The 16760-nt window shown below is 35.3% G+C and overlaps 1 protein-coding gene across 2 annotated transcripts in view; it reads right to left on the bottom strand.

The window, feature by feature from the left end:
- VIRMA (vir like m6A methyltransferase associated) overlaps window positions 1–16760 on the bottom strand; it is a 54993-nt gene that overhangs the window by 19029 nt on the left and 19204 nt on the right. For both annotated transcript variants that reach the window (XM_090283559.1, XM_090283560.1), the window contains exons 6-11: window positions 14513–14635; window positions 12317–12589; window positions 10024–11164; window positions 5381–5872; window positions 4298–4452; window positions 2156–2238 (exon numbers count right to left, since the gene is read on the bottom strand). In XM_090283559.1, the coding sequence (XP_090139685.1) occupies window positions 2156–2238; window positions 4298–4452; window positions 5381–5872; window positions 10024–11164; window positions 12317–12589; window positions 14513–14635 (2267 nt within the window). The remainder of the gene's footprint in view (window positions 1–2155; window positions 2239–4297; window positions 4453–5380; window positions 5873–10023; window positions 11165–12316; window positions 12590–14512; window positions 14636–16760) is intronic.

Here is a 16760-nt window from a genome sequence, read left to right as displayed (position 1 = left end):
CTTCCTCTTTTTGTAGTTTCCACAGAGCAGCATATAGATGGTTTTAAAAAACTTAGAAGAAACAACATTTTAAAATGCTACTATTGCGACTTCTAAACCTCAGAGGAGAAACTTAAAGTAATTCCTTTCCCTCATAGTTTTGCACCTTAGATTATTTTTTCCTCTAATTTCTTCCTTGCTGCCTTTCAGTAATTCCACTAATTACATTAAGGTAGCAGGGAGCCACAGAGTAAAGTTTCAGTCTTAGGTCAACTGTTTTTAGTTTATCTTCAAGTGAGAGTCACTTCAAATAACAATATTAATGGCATAAAAATTTACATAAAAATCAAAAATATTTTAATTATAGAACGGAATTCAAATTTCTAGAACTAAACTTTTTTAAAACTAGGCTACCTGATATTTATTGGATACCTTATATATTTCCCTGACCATACACAAGTTCCCTAAACACATGACCATCTAAATTTACAGGACAGCCCTGGCTGCTGTGGCTCATTGGAGTGAGTGCTGGCCTGAGAACTGAAGGGTCACAGTTTTGATGCCCACTCAGGGCACATGCCTCCAGCCAGGTCCCCAGGTGGAGGCATGCAAGAGGCAACCATACATTGATGTTTCTCTCCTTCTCTTTCTCCCTCCCTTCCCATCTAAAAATAATAAATAAAATCTTTTTAATAAATAAATAAATTTACAGGACATTACTGTACTTCTGTTAAATTAAAGACTGAATATAAAGAAAAGCTACAGATGGTCACCTAAGGCACAGAATAAGGAGCAAAGAATATGATGGTACCATGGGAGGTTAACAGTATTCTCAGGAGGGATGGAGAAAAAAAAGACAAGATAAGGGAAGACAAGTCAGTAAAGAGAACTCTGAAGCAGATAAACCTAAATGGTACTTTGTTGCTGGGTCAGAATAGCAACATACTACATACATTTCAACTCCAAAACCATGATGGTTTACAAATACACACATACATACATACAGACAGCTCATCTGTTAAATGAAAGATCAATGAAGGTCCATTCTGCCCCTCTAGTGTAAAACTTTTTATGCATCTATGAGCACTTTTAGTCCCCAATGTGTATGCATACACACTGTATTAAGGAGTAAAAAAAATTTTCAACACTTTGAGTGCCATACGTAATTCGAAATTTGGATCAACATAAGAAAAAGTTGTATCAATATATAACCTGAGGTACAAAAAAGGAGAAAAAAAACAAAATATGCATTATTCCATTGTTATTTACATTTATAGCCATCGAAAAAAGAGTTCTAGGAGCGACGCTGGCACTTTTGGGAAAATTTGTCAGTGTCACTCACAGCAACACTGGCACTCAAAGGGTTAAACTTCTAAAACTAACAGTGTAATGACTTTTTTTTTTTTTTTAATGTTTATTGATTTTAGAGAGAAAGCAAGAAAGAGAAAGAAACATCGATGCGAGAAAGAAACATCGACTGGCTGTCTCCCATACGCCCTGACTGGGGATCAAACCCACAACCTAGGTATGTGTCCTGATCAGGAATCGAACCTCCAACCTTTTGGTTTACAGGACAACACTCCAACCAACTGAGCCACACTGGCCAGGGCTAACAATGCAGTAAGTTAAATGAATTTTTAATTATGAATTACTTAAATTGTATATAAATTTTTCAACTGTAATACTATAAATTTTATTATGTTTTTACCTTTTATGAATTATTTCAATGGCAGATATGACAATCCCAAATTAACAAAAATAGAACTAGCTCCCACTGCAATTATCTAGACTTGACTCCATCAATTTTCATCTAAAAATTTTGCAGAAAATTCTTTTTCACTAAAGTTTAACTGAAACAATTGTATGTTACATTCTCATAGCACTTAACTTTAAAACTTTTATTAATGTCATCATAATGGTAGATGATACTACTCTGACTTGAGAGAAAAAAAAGGACAAAATCTGTTACTGGGAAGCAGAAAACACGGGGTTGTGTGCATGTCCATTCATGTATATACACAATCACACGCCCACCACCTATATTCATATACCAATCTGTACCCACAAAGTCTAGGAAATCAAGCCGAACACTTAACAGTTACTGCAGCTACACAAGTACTATTACTATATACTACCATACAGTTCATAAAATCTAGCACTTTTAAGTTTTACTTACCTGTTTAACATATTCAATTAGGTTTGGGATGCAGTTAATTTCAAATCTAAGGTTTTTCAGAGGTTCAAGCCACTTGCCAAGTTCTTAAAAACAAATAGAGTAATTTATGATATAGTATTTTAAAATAAGAGCCTTATAACAAAGGAAATAAAAGTACTCTTTTCCAAAGAAAAACATTATCAGATACAAATTGATTTCGGTAATCTCAAGTTCATGTAGGGATGAGCTTATGTCTGAGTCCTTAAACTTTAAAATGAAATATAAGAAAGACAAGTACCATATAATTTCACTTGTATGTGTAATATAATGAATAAACTGAACTAACAAGCAAGACAGACAGACTCATAGCAGAATGACAGCTCTGGGCAGGAAGGATGTTTGGTCGGGATGGGTGGGGTTTGGGGGGGGAGGTGGAGGGATTGAGACAAGAAGAAAAAGAAATCACAGACACTGACAACCGTGTGGTGGCTGCAGGGATGAGGGAGGAGAGTGAGTGGAGGTGGAAGAAGGTATAAGGGGGATAAACAGTAATGGAAAAAATACAATTAAAAATGGTATACAAAAAAAAAGGAAGAAGAATGGTGCTGGCTTCATCACTCACTCTTGGGGCAGCAACACATTCCAGGCTCCACAAAGAAAAAATAAAATAAAATAAAATATATATGCCCTACTATACTGGTTTAGAAATAAGATGTGACCACTCTTAGTATTTGGTTTCTGAAAACTTAAGTGTTTACATGCTTAAACGAGACAATATAATTGTTTTTGCAACATTAAAAAACTTTTTAATACAACTGTTTATAGATTAATAACAGTTTATTCACTTAGTGCTGTTTCTGCCTCCCACACTCTAAAAAAGCATGCACAAAATGTATTAATTTCTAACAGGAACAAACCTGGGGAGGGACATTTACTGAGTGCCTTTTCCTTTAACATGAATTTTAAATTCTGTCATTTTCCTAATCTGCCTTTATAAAATTAAAAGTACACTATCACCCCCAAATAGTAACAGCAAACTTTGTTTTTAAAACAAACACAAATGAAATACACCATTGACTATTGAACTCAAAACGCTCCTACAAGCTATGGCTAATACCTATACCTATCGATAAGTATGTTTTTTAAAAAGACTTCTAATAGAAAAAGTAATATACCGATTCCAGACACTTTTTAGGAATGACTGAAGGAAAACTAAAAACAGTCATGTCTTCCTTGGTTCTACACCCTTCCATGAGGATTATGACTACGTACACCTGAGTCTTTTCCCTATGCATTTTAAATGTACTCTTTCATACACATATATTGCTCAAATGCAAAATATAAAAAATAGTAATAAAACAAATACAAGCATGCCGATCATCCAGAATAAGGAGCAAAGTATTAATAATACCTTTGAAGATGTTGTGTGCCCTCCTTTTATAAAGGCATACTTCAGGAAAAAAAATCTATTTCCAGTTTGGAAGTTGAGTTTACTACCCAACTTTTTTTGGTGCTATCACATAAAATTTAGGAATAAAAAGAGAGAAAAAGCCACATGCTATTTATAATATTTACTCAATGTTATTAAATTTTCTACTTAGTAAGATCAGCAAGCCAGAAACTAAAAATAAAATAAAAAATTATAATTAGATACCTTAAGCTTTTTAAGACTGTCCTCATAAGGCTTGCCACTGACTTCATTCAACATATTTATATACTTTAGAATATGATGTTCATATTCCTTATTCTATACTTTTGAGAAATGCACACGTGTTAATTAACCACAAATGGTAAAGTTGTGGTTAAGTTGTACTTAATAGTGTTGTACTCAGAAATACTTATATAGAAAAAACATACATGCAAGCTATACACAAAACTGAACTTTTGAGTTTGTCTTCTTCCATTTTGACTAAGAACTTCAACTAACCACCAATTTCCATGACTTTCCAGAAAAAGTTACTTTCAGCAATTTCCTAAAAATCTTTTTAAGAACACCATATAACACACCTTCTTCATGAAAGGTACTCTCAAGGAGTTAAAGAGTATATTACCAAGAGCATATACTAGGTATATTACCAAAATATAATAAAGCATGAATTACAGATATCCAAAGGGTTTTTCCATCATATACAATAAATGCTTCAAATAACTCAAATATAATACCTTGCAGTTTAGCATTATTTTCATCTGCTTTACAAAGCTTCAAGAGAGATGCTGCATGATGTTCCAGCATTTGGACATCACTAGAAGACTGAACCACCACCAAAATAAGTATGCATGCATAATTATAAGCTACCGACTTCTTGGACTTGGAATCACTGAAACAAAATAAGAGTTCAATACGTTTTTATACAAAAACAATTTTTCAGGAACAATTTTAAACTTCTTTTTCTACTTGGTTTTAAAGAAACCAAGGAATTTTATAATGAAACCTGAGTAATTTTCTAAAGACAACAAATCAGATGTTAAATTTCATCTCAATTCACATAAAACCACTACTTAAAAGTATATAAACAAAGCACATGTTTCACAATGGAAAGTAAAATTCTATTAAGATCAATTTAAAAAATACTTCATTAGCAATGAAAGATTAGGAAGTACACTTCATTGGTCGCCTTTAAAATCTACTCCCATCATTATTCAGTATTGCACTCCAGAACTAATAAAATATAGCTCGACACAGAAACCAATGTTGTCTGCTCTTCACTAAAAGACCCATCATCACTCAAGAAGTCATATCAAGACCCTACTGTGAGGCCAGTAACCTGGATGCCACTGCTTTGAGGAGCATGTTTCTCTGCTCATAAATAAAACTTTCTGCCCTATTGGACAGGCCTTTAAAATGATTATCACTCTCAATACCTCCCACCCAAAGTACTTCTAAAACCAGAACACCATGAATAGTTTAAGAGAGCAGAAGACAGCAAGATAGTCATTACTCTTAAGGTACATATTCCTATGCCATAGGATTCCCCTCCACAAAAATTAGCAGAAGCACTACAGTTGCAATCTTTGTCAACATCACGAGGAAACAGGAAGAAGCGGATGAAGAGCCACTTTATGGCTTCACAGCCACATTTTCTACCTTTAGATTTCTGTCATTCTAATCCTTAAATTAATAAGTCATGTGTTATGAAAAAAGTAATTATAGCTTTTACTTTCAAGCAACACCTTGTAAACAACTAGTCCATTAGTGTGATAGTTTTCCAATATAACAGAAAATTTAATGTGTAAGTAGGAACTTACCCTAAGGCTTCCTTAGAATAGTATTCCATTAGAGTAATAAGACTTTGGAGATTTTTCTCAAGACTGAAAACATGGCCAACAGCTGATCTTCCCACAGGATTAAAAGTAATCAAATAAAGATTATGAAGGGTTCCTAAGAGATCTGAATGGTCAGTTTCTTCACTGGCTGTACAACGCTGAAAATGGTTGAACAGTTCTGTAATACACTGCAATGTCTGTGTTGAGTCCTGTAGCCACAAGGCAAATGCATCATCAATAACACCATCAGACTGAAGACCTTCCTCTTCATCTTGATCATAAAGGTGACATAAAGCTCGGATCAACAAATTTGTTGCTTCATATTCTGATATAAAAAAGAGAAGACCTTTTTGTGACTGTGCAAGAAACTTTAAGACATCTTTTGTTGCCTGCAGTACACCAGGATGCGCACTTGTTACTGGAATTGACAGGAGCAAGGTAACCAACTCCAAGAAGTGGTGACTGTGAAGATACCTGTAGAAAAATTGATATATGTTAGATCAGTACAAAACATTCTTCATTTACTCAATAGTCATTAGACAGGAGAGGTAAAAATTTTAATGGCCATAACCCTTATCCTGAGCAATATACTACTTTACACATAATGTGAGTAGCAGCAAGTCTTCTCTCCACTGGGCCAAACAAACATGAAAGTTCTGTGAGCCTTCTTCCTAGCTAGCATTCATCAGATGTTGAATAAATAACTGTTGACAAGTTTTCTCTTTCCGGGATCAACCCTGACTTTAAATTATGGGCTTTCTTTAAAGGTTATTTAACAAATGCTTCTTTTTCACCACAGTCTTAATTTACCCAAGGGATATCTGAATTAGAGTATCTAGAAAAAAATAAGACATATACTATAAAAATATATATATATTTAGATTTACTAAAGACAGCATAACTATATTAACACCTCTAGAGGAAAAAAAATGTCATTATCAATTTTTATTGACTAGTTAATACTACTAGCTAATGCACAGTACTCTTTTATGAAATCCAATAATCATTTTTTAGCATACACAGTAGCAGAAAAAGTATGAATTTACTTGACACCCCAAAATAGACACAACTGCAGTGTATTGTTGTTGTCCTAAAAATAACTCTATACTCCACCTATCCATGCCTCATTCATCCCCAACCCCTAGCAATCACTCATCTTTTTTACTGTCTCCATCATTTTGCCTTTTCCAGAATGTCATATAGTTAGAATCACACAGTATAAAATTACCTCTTCAATCATACAAGGGAAGAATTAAAAAAAAACTGTAGGGAACCGCTCCTTGTGGTTTAGGGAATTAAAGCTCTGGCCTGAGCATGACCTGCCTCTGGCACCCCAGCTGTGCTTGTCTTTAAGTCTCAACATAAGGCTGCGTGGGAGACATAACCAAAAGCCACTCAGAGGGTTTCCATGGGAATTGGATTTAAAGAATGCTTATTATGCTTTAGAACTTGCTCTGTTTTTTCTTAGCTTTTAATGTAACTTAAACAATCTCTAGCAAGGAATGTATGAAACCTTGCACCTAATGCCAGTGTGGCGTCAAGATGTTTAATAGACCCTGGCACAGACTGGTCACTGTGCCCTCTGTACTGGTACTTGTCATCTGTTACTCTCAACTGTTATCCAAATGCCTAAAAGCTATTGATGATTTATGAATTTTGACCTTGTATCTCCCATGTGTATCCTCAATAAAAGGCATGAGGGACGGAAGTCTGATTGCTGTTCTCCCCTAGAGAGAGCAGCCACCTTCCTTCTCCCCAGACATAATAGTGTCCTGGATAGATTTGTTCTGCGTGATCGTGAAACCTCTGCTGCACAGAGCAGTTTCCAACTGAGCCTAGGGTGTTGGAGGCACCTCGCCTCAAATAACCCTGGAATTTATTTATTAAAAATTGTGTATTTATTCTTACATGTTTAAACTTCAGTCACCTACAAAGTACTCTCCATTTGATGCAATACAACTATCGAGACTTCTTTCCCACTGCTCAAAAGTGTTTTTGAACTTGTCGTTTTTGATGCCTTTTAGTGCGTCTGCCATTTTTTTGTTTGACCTCTTCCACATCAGCAAAACATTTCCCTTTGAGAACTTTTTTCATCCAGGGAAACAAACAAAAAAAAATCACTCATGGCAAGATCAGGTAAATAGGAAGGGTGAGGAATGGCGGTCATGAGTTTTTGGTCAAAAACTGCTGAACATTCAGCGTGGTGTAGGCAGGTGCGCTCATTAATCACCCATCATGAAATGGGCAACCATGCTGAAAGTCTTCAAAAAAAAATTCACTGAAGCCAAAGGCAGCCTCTCACAATTACGCCAGCTGGTACACTGATATAGATGAGTTCCTAGAACACTCACCCAGCTATAGAAACCAGTAATACAAGGGCTCGTCCTCCAGAGGATAACTCTGGGTTTTGGGGGGTTCCCCCCTCATATTATTAAATTCAGGCTTAATGATAATAAACACCATTAGTAACTTATAACTATAAAGGCAAAAGGCTCTCAAGAAGACAAAACTTCATAACTACTGTGGCCCAATAACATTATTAACCATCTTATTCAGAAAACAGTTAACATGGTGGGCCCCAGAGTACTTATTCCTAGAAAGGACTGCAAGTTTGGCCCTTGGCTTACGTCTGGGAACTTGGATTTTGGGATGGGTTCTACTGCCCAACTGATAAGAATACTCACTGTGCCTAAATTGTTTACGCTAACTATGTAATTTACACTGAACATAAGCTATCCTATTGGGAGTCTGGAATTCTGGTATATGTTACATACTGGGTGTCTTATGTAGCTATCCTCCGATAATAAGCTTAGATGCTGAGTCTAATGAGCTTCCTCAAGAGGCATCATTTCACACATGCTGTCACAATTTGTTTCTGGGGAATTAACTGGGTCCTGTTTGACTCCACTGGGTAAGGACTCTGGAAGCTTATAACTGGTTCCCCATGCTTCTTCCTATGTACTTTCTTCCATTGCTGTGTTTTGTATCCTTTTGTTGTTTAATATATTAGAGCTATGAGTACAACACTGACTCCTCAGAGTCCTTCTAGCAAATCTTGGGGGTGGAACTTGGGAGACCACAACTCAACATTAGAACGTTGCCATCATTTCAAACCAATATTTCCAAAATGCAATTATTTCTTCTTTCACAATTCATTCTCCCTTCTATTTACCAATTTCTGTCAATAAAACCACAGTTCTAGTTACACTAAGCTAGCAACCTTAAAATATCTTTAGCTTTCTCTGTCTTCTATCTACTAGGTCCAGATGCCAAGTGCTCTTTTACAAATTCTCTCGATAGTAACACAGTAATATTGTCTTTCCATTCCCTTTAAGTGCCACTATATTAGGCCAAGTACTTAACACAATACCTGTTACCTAGAATCTTCAGACTGGCTTATCTACCTCATAACTCCACTTTCTTTTCTATTGCTATATATTTTGCAACATATAATCTTAGAATAAAACTTTAATCACATATCAGATATCCAAGATCTTTCCACATTCTAAAAACAAAATATAAATTCTTTACGGCAGTATTGCAGACCCTTTATTTCCTAAAGTCTGATACCCAAACACACTCCTCCAGTTATAGCGGGGGGAAAAAAAGTATTTAATAGGCCGTTAATTACTAGTTTCCCCTTAGTGACTGTTTGAAAATATCACCTTCTTTCTACACTCACCACCCTCAGTCATCCTCAGTGCATAACTTTACCCCTTACTCTACTAAAAATGAAGTGGTCAGTGAGAAGTGCCTTGGCTCCTTCACCACCTCCATACTACAAATGTATCTACATTTGTATACTCGTAAGGTTTCCTGTCTCTTGTTCAAAGCCAAATCCCTACACTTGTACTCTTCACTTCATCTCCCACCACATAACTGCTCTAGCAATTCCTATCTCTTACTTCCATAAGAACTCAAGACTAGGGACAGATCTGTTTCAGCTAAAAACAGAAATGGGTATAGACTTTAGAGTGAAGAAATACCCTATTTTCTGTTACTACATTATGCCCCAAGTAAAGGCCAATTTAATCACAGATGTAAGAAATAAAGTAATAAAAATAATACTTTTCCATTAGTTATAAAATTATGTACAGACAAAATGCCAAAAAAAGGTCTCAAAAATTGAAAGAAAATTTAAGAATCTACTGTAGGTGCTGATACTAGTAATGGCAAAACTGTATCAACAGATAACTAGAATTAAGATGGCAGAAACAAATGCAAACTGAACCTTAAAGGTATGTTTAACCAGGACTGTAAAATTAAGCTAGTAAAATATAAATTTAACTTACAATAGAAGGATAAAGTAAAAAGAGGTTCACACAGAAAAGCTCTCCTTCCTATTCCACCCTTTTATACCACATTTCTAGAAGCAACTCAGCAGTTTCTCATTTATTCTTGCTCATAAGACATACTTATATAAGCATTTTGTTGATTATTACTTGCGATTACTACTTTAAATACTGACAAAATATAGCTCACCCATAGTAACATACTTGTCTCATATCTATTTTGAAATATCAAGCATCCTTACACAGATATGCATTATCTACAAAAAAAAATTAATCACATAAAATTGCCTCCAATGATTTGTGAATAATTTCCCCAAACCAAAAAAGTCTTACCTAAAGAGAACAGGATATGGATCATCCCTCTCTGGAGGTCCAGTAATGCGTGCCATTGTTGGGAAAGACTTAACAGGAGGCTGGATCATTGTATGAGGTGCAGTTTCCATTAAGTGGAAGACTTCTTCTAGGAGGTTAATAAGCTTTTCTATTTCCCCTTCACTTATATTTGAAGATTCCAGAAGATCCATATCCATTGAAGCCTCTACCTCATTTTCATATTCTGAGTTTGTTCTTTCAAGTCCAGTATCTGTGTCATGATCAGGTTCACCATGGTTAGGAACAGATGAAGTCTTCTCTGCTAAATGGTCACCAAGTCTTTTAATCTCTGACAAGATTTCGTAGAAATGGCACTTCTGAAGGATAGCTGAACCAGCAGTGACAACCCTCACAGTCTGATCTAAAAGTATGAGCTCCAGAAGTTTTTGATAGCCACTTTTTTCACCCTGCCTACCTCTTAAAAAGGCTTCCATTCCTTCTGTCATATTAATGACACTGTCCAAAGCTTTAAAAGCATTTAACTTAAGGGAAGATGAGACATGATCAGCAAACAGGAGCTCAAACAATCCACTGATCACTCCTGCTTGTAGCAGTCCCACAACTCCCTGAGCTCCACATTCTGCTAGTGAGGACACTAATTTGGTCCCAGCTTTAAGTTGTCGGACGTTTAAGGCAATGGGTTGGCGAAGGGCTACTTGTAAATTTAAAGCTTGCATGGTCCAGTCTACCAACTGGCCAAGAGAGTCTTGTTTTGTGTTTTTCAATTGCAAATAACTTAATCCTTTTATTATTAAACTTGGAATTTCTTCTAAAGCTGTTACCCATTTTGCACCTCTGTCTTCCTGATATAAATCTAACAGTTCAGTTAACTTTACTGAAGCTTCTACTGCCCCTGAATTTTCTTTATCTGGACCTTGATCCTTCATTCTACTGATTTCAATTTCAAAAGTAGTCTTGTACGGACAGCTGAAGTATAAAAGTGGCACAAGCTCCCTATCATATGGATCATATGTCATAGGAGGAACTGAAGCCAAGTCTTCAGCAGTGTATTCAACATCAAAGTTTGGATACTTAAATGTTTCACGTTCCAAGTCAGCAATTCCATCTTCATCACTGGAAATTTGTTCATAACCATCATCCCCTGAAAATTAGTTTGAATAATATTTAAATGTTCTATCATTTTTGCTTAATGAAAAAAATCTGATTAATCAAAAAAGTTTAACAGTATAGCAAAAATAAGAATTAATGACTTCAACAAAATTAACTTCTGCGCCAACATCTTAACAATTACTAACATTTCTCATTTCTGCTAATTATTAAGAAATTTCATAAGCAAAGTCTTCTAATAAATCTGCAGCTTTACAACTAAATATGCTACAGGTATCTTTCCTTCACCTAAATAAAATTAGAAATAAACTAGCCTCATTCTCTCACCTTCTCTAAAATGTCCTCTGATTAAGAAAACAGCCTGCCTGAAATCCAACTACTACTACTTGACAGTCAAATACAATAAATTTAAAAAGGAAGAGCTGATGATCTGGGAATGGAGGACGCTAAAAAGTATCACTAACCTAATTATTTATATTTTGTGAAAGGGTCTCTGTGATACCAAAATGAGCCTCACTCTTACACAGAATAACCCTTATCTTCACTATTTTAGAAAATAACCAAAGCAGATTATCTGTTGTTTTGCACAAATGCTTTAACATTATATACCATTTCTTGGACAAATTAAGAGTCAAATAGCTTAACTATCTCTCACTTTTGCTCCTAAAGAAAATAAGCCTAATTAGTCTTTAGCATCATATATCTGAACTAAGATTCCCCACTCCTGAATTTCTAAAAAATAATGTAGCTTTTTGCTAAAATACCTAGGTGGCAGACAGCTTTAGGAATTCCACCCAGCTTATAACACCATTCCTTACTCTGATTCCTAGTCACTATCTATTTGCTGCATTACCCTGCCTCCCTGACCAAAACTGAGGGTAGCACAGGGCAGCTTATATTGTAGCAAGTCAAACAGAGTATCTCTCCCAGGACATTGGAAATGGAACTGAGATATAGCCAGGTAAGCTGCTTGATTAAAGAGGAAGTTATGGGGTGAATAGAGAAAATTAGTTGACAGAAAACAAATAGCAATATAAAGCAAAGTTGGAAATCCCACCTCTAGTCAAGCCCAGTTATATTTCAACCCTTGGTTTCTTGAAAGTCTATCTTTGTTACAAATTCTTTTGCACTGCTCAAAGGTACATCTTGTACTTAAAACTGAAAAGTCCTAGCTAATATAACTCACCTTCACCTTCTTCATCTTCTTCACCTTCTTCCTCTTCATCTTCCTCTTCCTCTTCAGGAATACTGTCTACTGTATGGCGATCATCCTCATCCTCATCCTCTTCTTCCTCTACATCCACATCATCCTCATCATCTTCTCCTTCTTCTTGTTGTTCCTCTTCTACCTCTCCTTCATCAGAATACTGACCTTCTTGGGGAACAGAATTTCGATCAGGAGAAATAGGCTCAAAGTAATCTTCTCTATGTGGAGCATCCTCTTCCTTGTCACCCGACACTGAAAAATTGATTTAAAGCACAGATTATTTTTTAAATATTTCAATTATAATTGGCATACAATATTATTATTAGTTTCATGTGTAAAGTAGACATTTACATACTTTACAAAGTGATCACCCTGATAAGTCTAGTAACTGTCTAACACCATACATAGTTATTCCAATACTACTGACTATATTGTACTGACTATATAATACTGACTCTATATCCCCATGACTACCTCTATAACTGGCAGTCTATACATCTTAATCCCTTTCACCTTTTACACCCCTCCACCTAACCCCTCCCTTTCGGCGACTATGTGTTCTCTGTATCTATAAGTTTATTTTGTTTCTTCATTTATTTTTTTACATTCCACATATAAGTAAAATCACACAGTATTTGTCTTTCTCTGACTTATTTCACTTAGCATAGTACCTCTAGGTTCATCCCTATTGTTGCAAGTGTTAAGATTTCATCCTTTTTATGGCTGAGTAATATTCCATTGTATGCATGTACCACCTCTACTTTATCCATTTATCTACTAATGGAGATCTAGATTGCTTCCGTACTTTGACTACCGTAAATAATGCTGCAATAAACAAAGGGGTGCATGTATCTTTTTAAACTAGTATTTTGAATTTTTTCGGATAAATATCCAGAAGTGGAATTGTTGAATCATATGGTAGTTCTAACTTTTAATTGTATTTTTACTCCTCACCCAAGGATATGTTCATTAATTTTAGACAGAGAGGAAGGTGAGGGAGTTGGGGGAGGAAACATCAATGTGAGAAATATCGATCGATTGCGCCTCCTGTGCACACTCCAACTGAGAATCGAACCCACAACCTTTTGGTGTACAAGACGATGCTCCAACCAACTGAGCACCCAGCCAGGGCACTATTTTTAACTTTTTGAGAAACCTCCATACTGTTTTGCATAGTGGTTGCACTAATTTATATTCGCACCAAGTGTGCATGAGAGTTCCCTGTTCTCCACACTCACAAACTTATTTATAGATTTTATGATGACAGGCCCTCTGACAGGTGTGAGCTGATAGCTTATTGTGGTTTTAATTTGCATTTTCCTGATAATTAGTGATACTGAGCATCTTTTCATATGTCTATTGAACATCTGTGTGTTCTTTTTTGAAAAATGTCCATTCAGGTCCTCAAGACACAGATTATTTGAATAGTTTAAATAACATGAGGCAGCAGGACTGGATATTGCAATTACTTAATGATGTTTTGCAAGATTTAATTTATAAATACTATTTATTTAAAAGGTTGCTTTTAAAAAATACTATGAGTATAACTTCATGTAGTGAGAATTAATCAAGTATATTATTTTCTGTTCTAATACCATAAACGAGTCCTTTTCTTTTTATCTATTAAGTAACTATGAAGACTTTTCTCTTCCAATACACAGTGCTTATTTTTACTGGTACTCTTCTGTATATACCATTATAGCACATTAACACTTTATTTTCAAAGTAATGTTGGTACTGCTGCAAATGTTGATTTATTTTTTAAAAAATAAGCTCATCTGCCAAAAGAAAAACACAAGGAAATACCACACAGTAAGAAAGGGAGAGGAGCACTCATCAAGATTTGATTACTAGCATTTTTTTTCTTTAATCAAACAGCACTATAGTCCTGACCGGTGTGGCTCAGTTGGTTGGGATATTATCCTGCAAAGAGAAAGGCTGTCAGTTCGATTCCCAGTCAGAGGACATACCTGGGTTGCGGGATCAGCTCCCAGTCGAGGTGTGTGCAAGAGGAAACAGATCAATCAACGTATCTCTCTTGCATCGATGTTTCTCTCCCTCCCGTTCCCTCTTTTTAAAAATAAGTAAATAAAATCTTAGAGGAAAAATATAGCATTACTAACATTAATCAAGAGTGTTAAAAAAAATAAAAGCTAGTACTTATTTTGTTTGTACCTGGCAAAGGCATGGGATCATCTTCATCATCATCAGGTGGAGGGGGTCCTGGTGGAGTTCTTGGTCCCCTTGGCTGTGGTCTTGGAGGGCTTCCATTAAACTGATCTTCTTTCTCCCCATCAGCTACAGTTTTATTAGAGACAGAAAAAGAACTTGCAAATTATTAAAAGTATAGAGAAATGAATGCAAGACAAAAATACTCTTCATTATTTGAATTTTTCATCTTCAGAATTTACTGGTTTACTTTTCTGTCCTGATGTATAATAGAAATTTTGCTAATTTATACTAATGAAAGAATTTCTGTCTTCCCACATATCAAAATATACTGTATATACTTTTGGGCATTATCCCAGAGAAATACTTATTTCCCTGCAGGAAGGTGTACATGAATGCTCATACCAGCTTTATGTGCAATAATCAAACACTGAAAACTACCTAAATGTCCTTCAATGATTGACTAAGTAGACTATTATACGTTCATACAACATACTACTCAACAATAAAAAAAGGAACTATTGATACATGCAACAAAGTAGATGAATCTCAAATTAATTATGCTGAATGAAAAAGTCAATCTCACAAAGATACCTACTGCATGAGTCCATTTATGTAACATTCACAAAATAATAAAATTATAGAGATAGAGAACAGATTAGTGGATGCCAAGGGTTAGGGATGGGTGAAATAGGTATAACTATAAAGGAATAACATCAGGGAATCTTGTGATGGTATAATCAAGTTTCTTGACTGTAGTGGTGGTTATGAAAGGCCAGACATGACATAAAATTGCATATAACTGCACACACACACGAGTGCATGCATAACTGAGGAAATCTGAATAAGCTCTATCGATTGTACCAATGCCAATTTTCTTGTTTATATATTGTACTACAGTTTTAAAAGATGTTAGCACTGGGGGAAGCTAGGGATGAGTGCAGAAATATCCCTGTACATTTCTTTGCAAACACTTATAAATCTATAATTACATAAAAATAAAAAGGTAAAAACATACACACACACACATACATACAAACATGAAGTGTCAATGTAAAATAAGTCAGTAAATTTAATAAAATTTTAGAGTGGCTACTATACATCAGGCACTGTAATAAAACTAAAGACCAATTAAACTCAAACAAGGGTCTTTGAAAATATAAACAAAATGGACAAATCTTTAGCTACACTCACCAAGAAAAAAGAATTCAAATAAATAAAATCAAAAATAACAGAGAAAATATCAGAACTGATACCACCGAAATTGCAAGGATCATAAAAGACTACTATGAAAAACTATATGCCGCTTTGGCTGGTGTGGCTCAGTGGATTGGGTGCTGGCCTGCGAACAGAAAAGTTGCTGATTCAATTCCCCATCAGGGCACAAAGCCTGGGTTGTAGGTCAGGTCCCCAGTTTGGGGGGTATGAGAGGCAACCAATGGGTGTTTCTTTACCTCTCTTTCTCCCTCCCTTCCCCTTTCTAAAAATAAACAAACTCTTAAAAAAAAAATGCCATGCCAACTAAGGGAACGACCTCAAAGAAACGGATAAATTCCCAGAAACATACAACCCATCAAAGCTGAAATATGATGAAACAGAAAATCTGAACTTAATTACTAGTAAAGACACTGAATCAGGAATCAAAAACCTCCCGTAAACAGAAATCAAGGACCAAATATTCAAAGAAGAAATAATACCAATCCTTTTCAAACTCTTCCAAAATACAGAAGAGGAAACTCTTCCAAACTCATTTTATGAGGCTAGAATTACACTAATATCAAAACTAGACTAGGATGTCATAAGAAAAAATTATAGGCCAGTATCACTGATGACTACATATGCAAAAATTCTCAAAACAGTAAGAGCAAACCAAATTCAATAATACATTAAAATGATACTATAGCATGATTGAATGGGATTTATCCTGGAAATATAAGGATGGTACAATATCCTCAAATCAATCAATACGATACACCACATTAACAAAGTGAAAGATAAAAATCATAAAATCATCAATAGGTACAGAAAAAGTATTGGGCAAAGTTCAATACCCTTTTATTGTGAAAAATCTCAACAAAATGGGTATAAAGAGAATATATATAACAAGCTAACATGATACTCAACAGTAAGAAGCCAAAAGTTTTTCCTCTCAGATCATAAACAAGACGAAGATGCACACTCTCGCCGCTCTCATTTAACATAGTACTGGAAGTCCTAGCCACAGCACTTAGGCAAGAAAAAGAAACAGAAGAAC

The sequence above is a fragment of the Furipterus horrens genome, unplaced genomic scaffold (assembly GCF_987537825.1).
Source record: "Furipterus horrens unplaced genomic scaffold, mFurHor1.1.pri manual_scaffold_7, whole genome shotgun sequence".
In the NCBI taxonomy this organism is placed as follows: domain Eukaryota; kingdom Metazoa; phylum Chordata; class Mammalia; order Chiroptera; family Furipteridae; genus Furipterus; species Furipterus horrens.
This window is presented reverse-complemented; position numbering and strand designations above follow the sequence as displayed.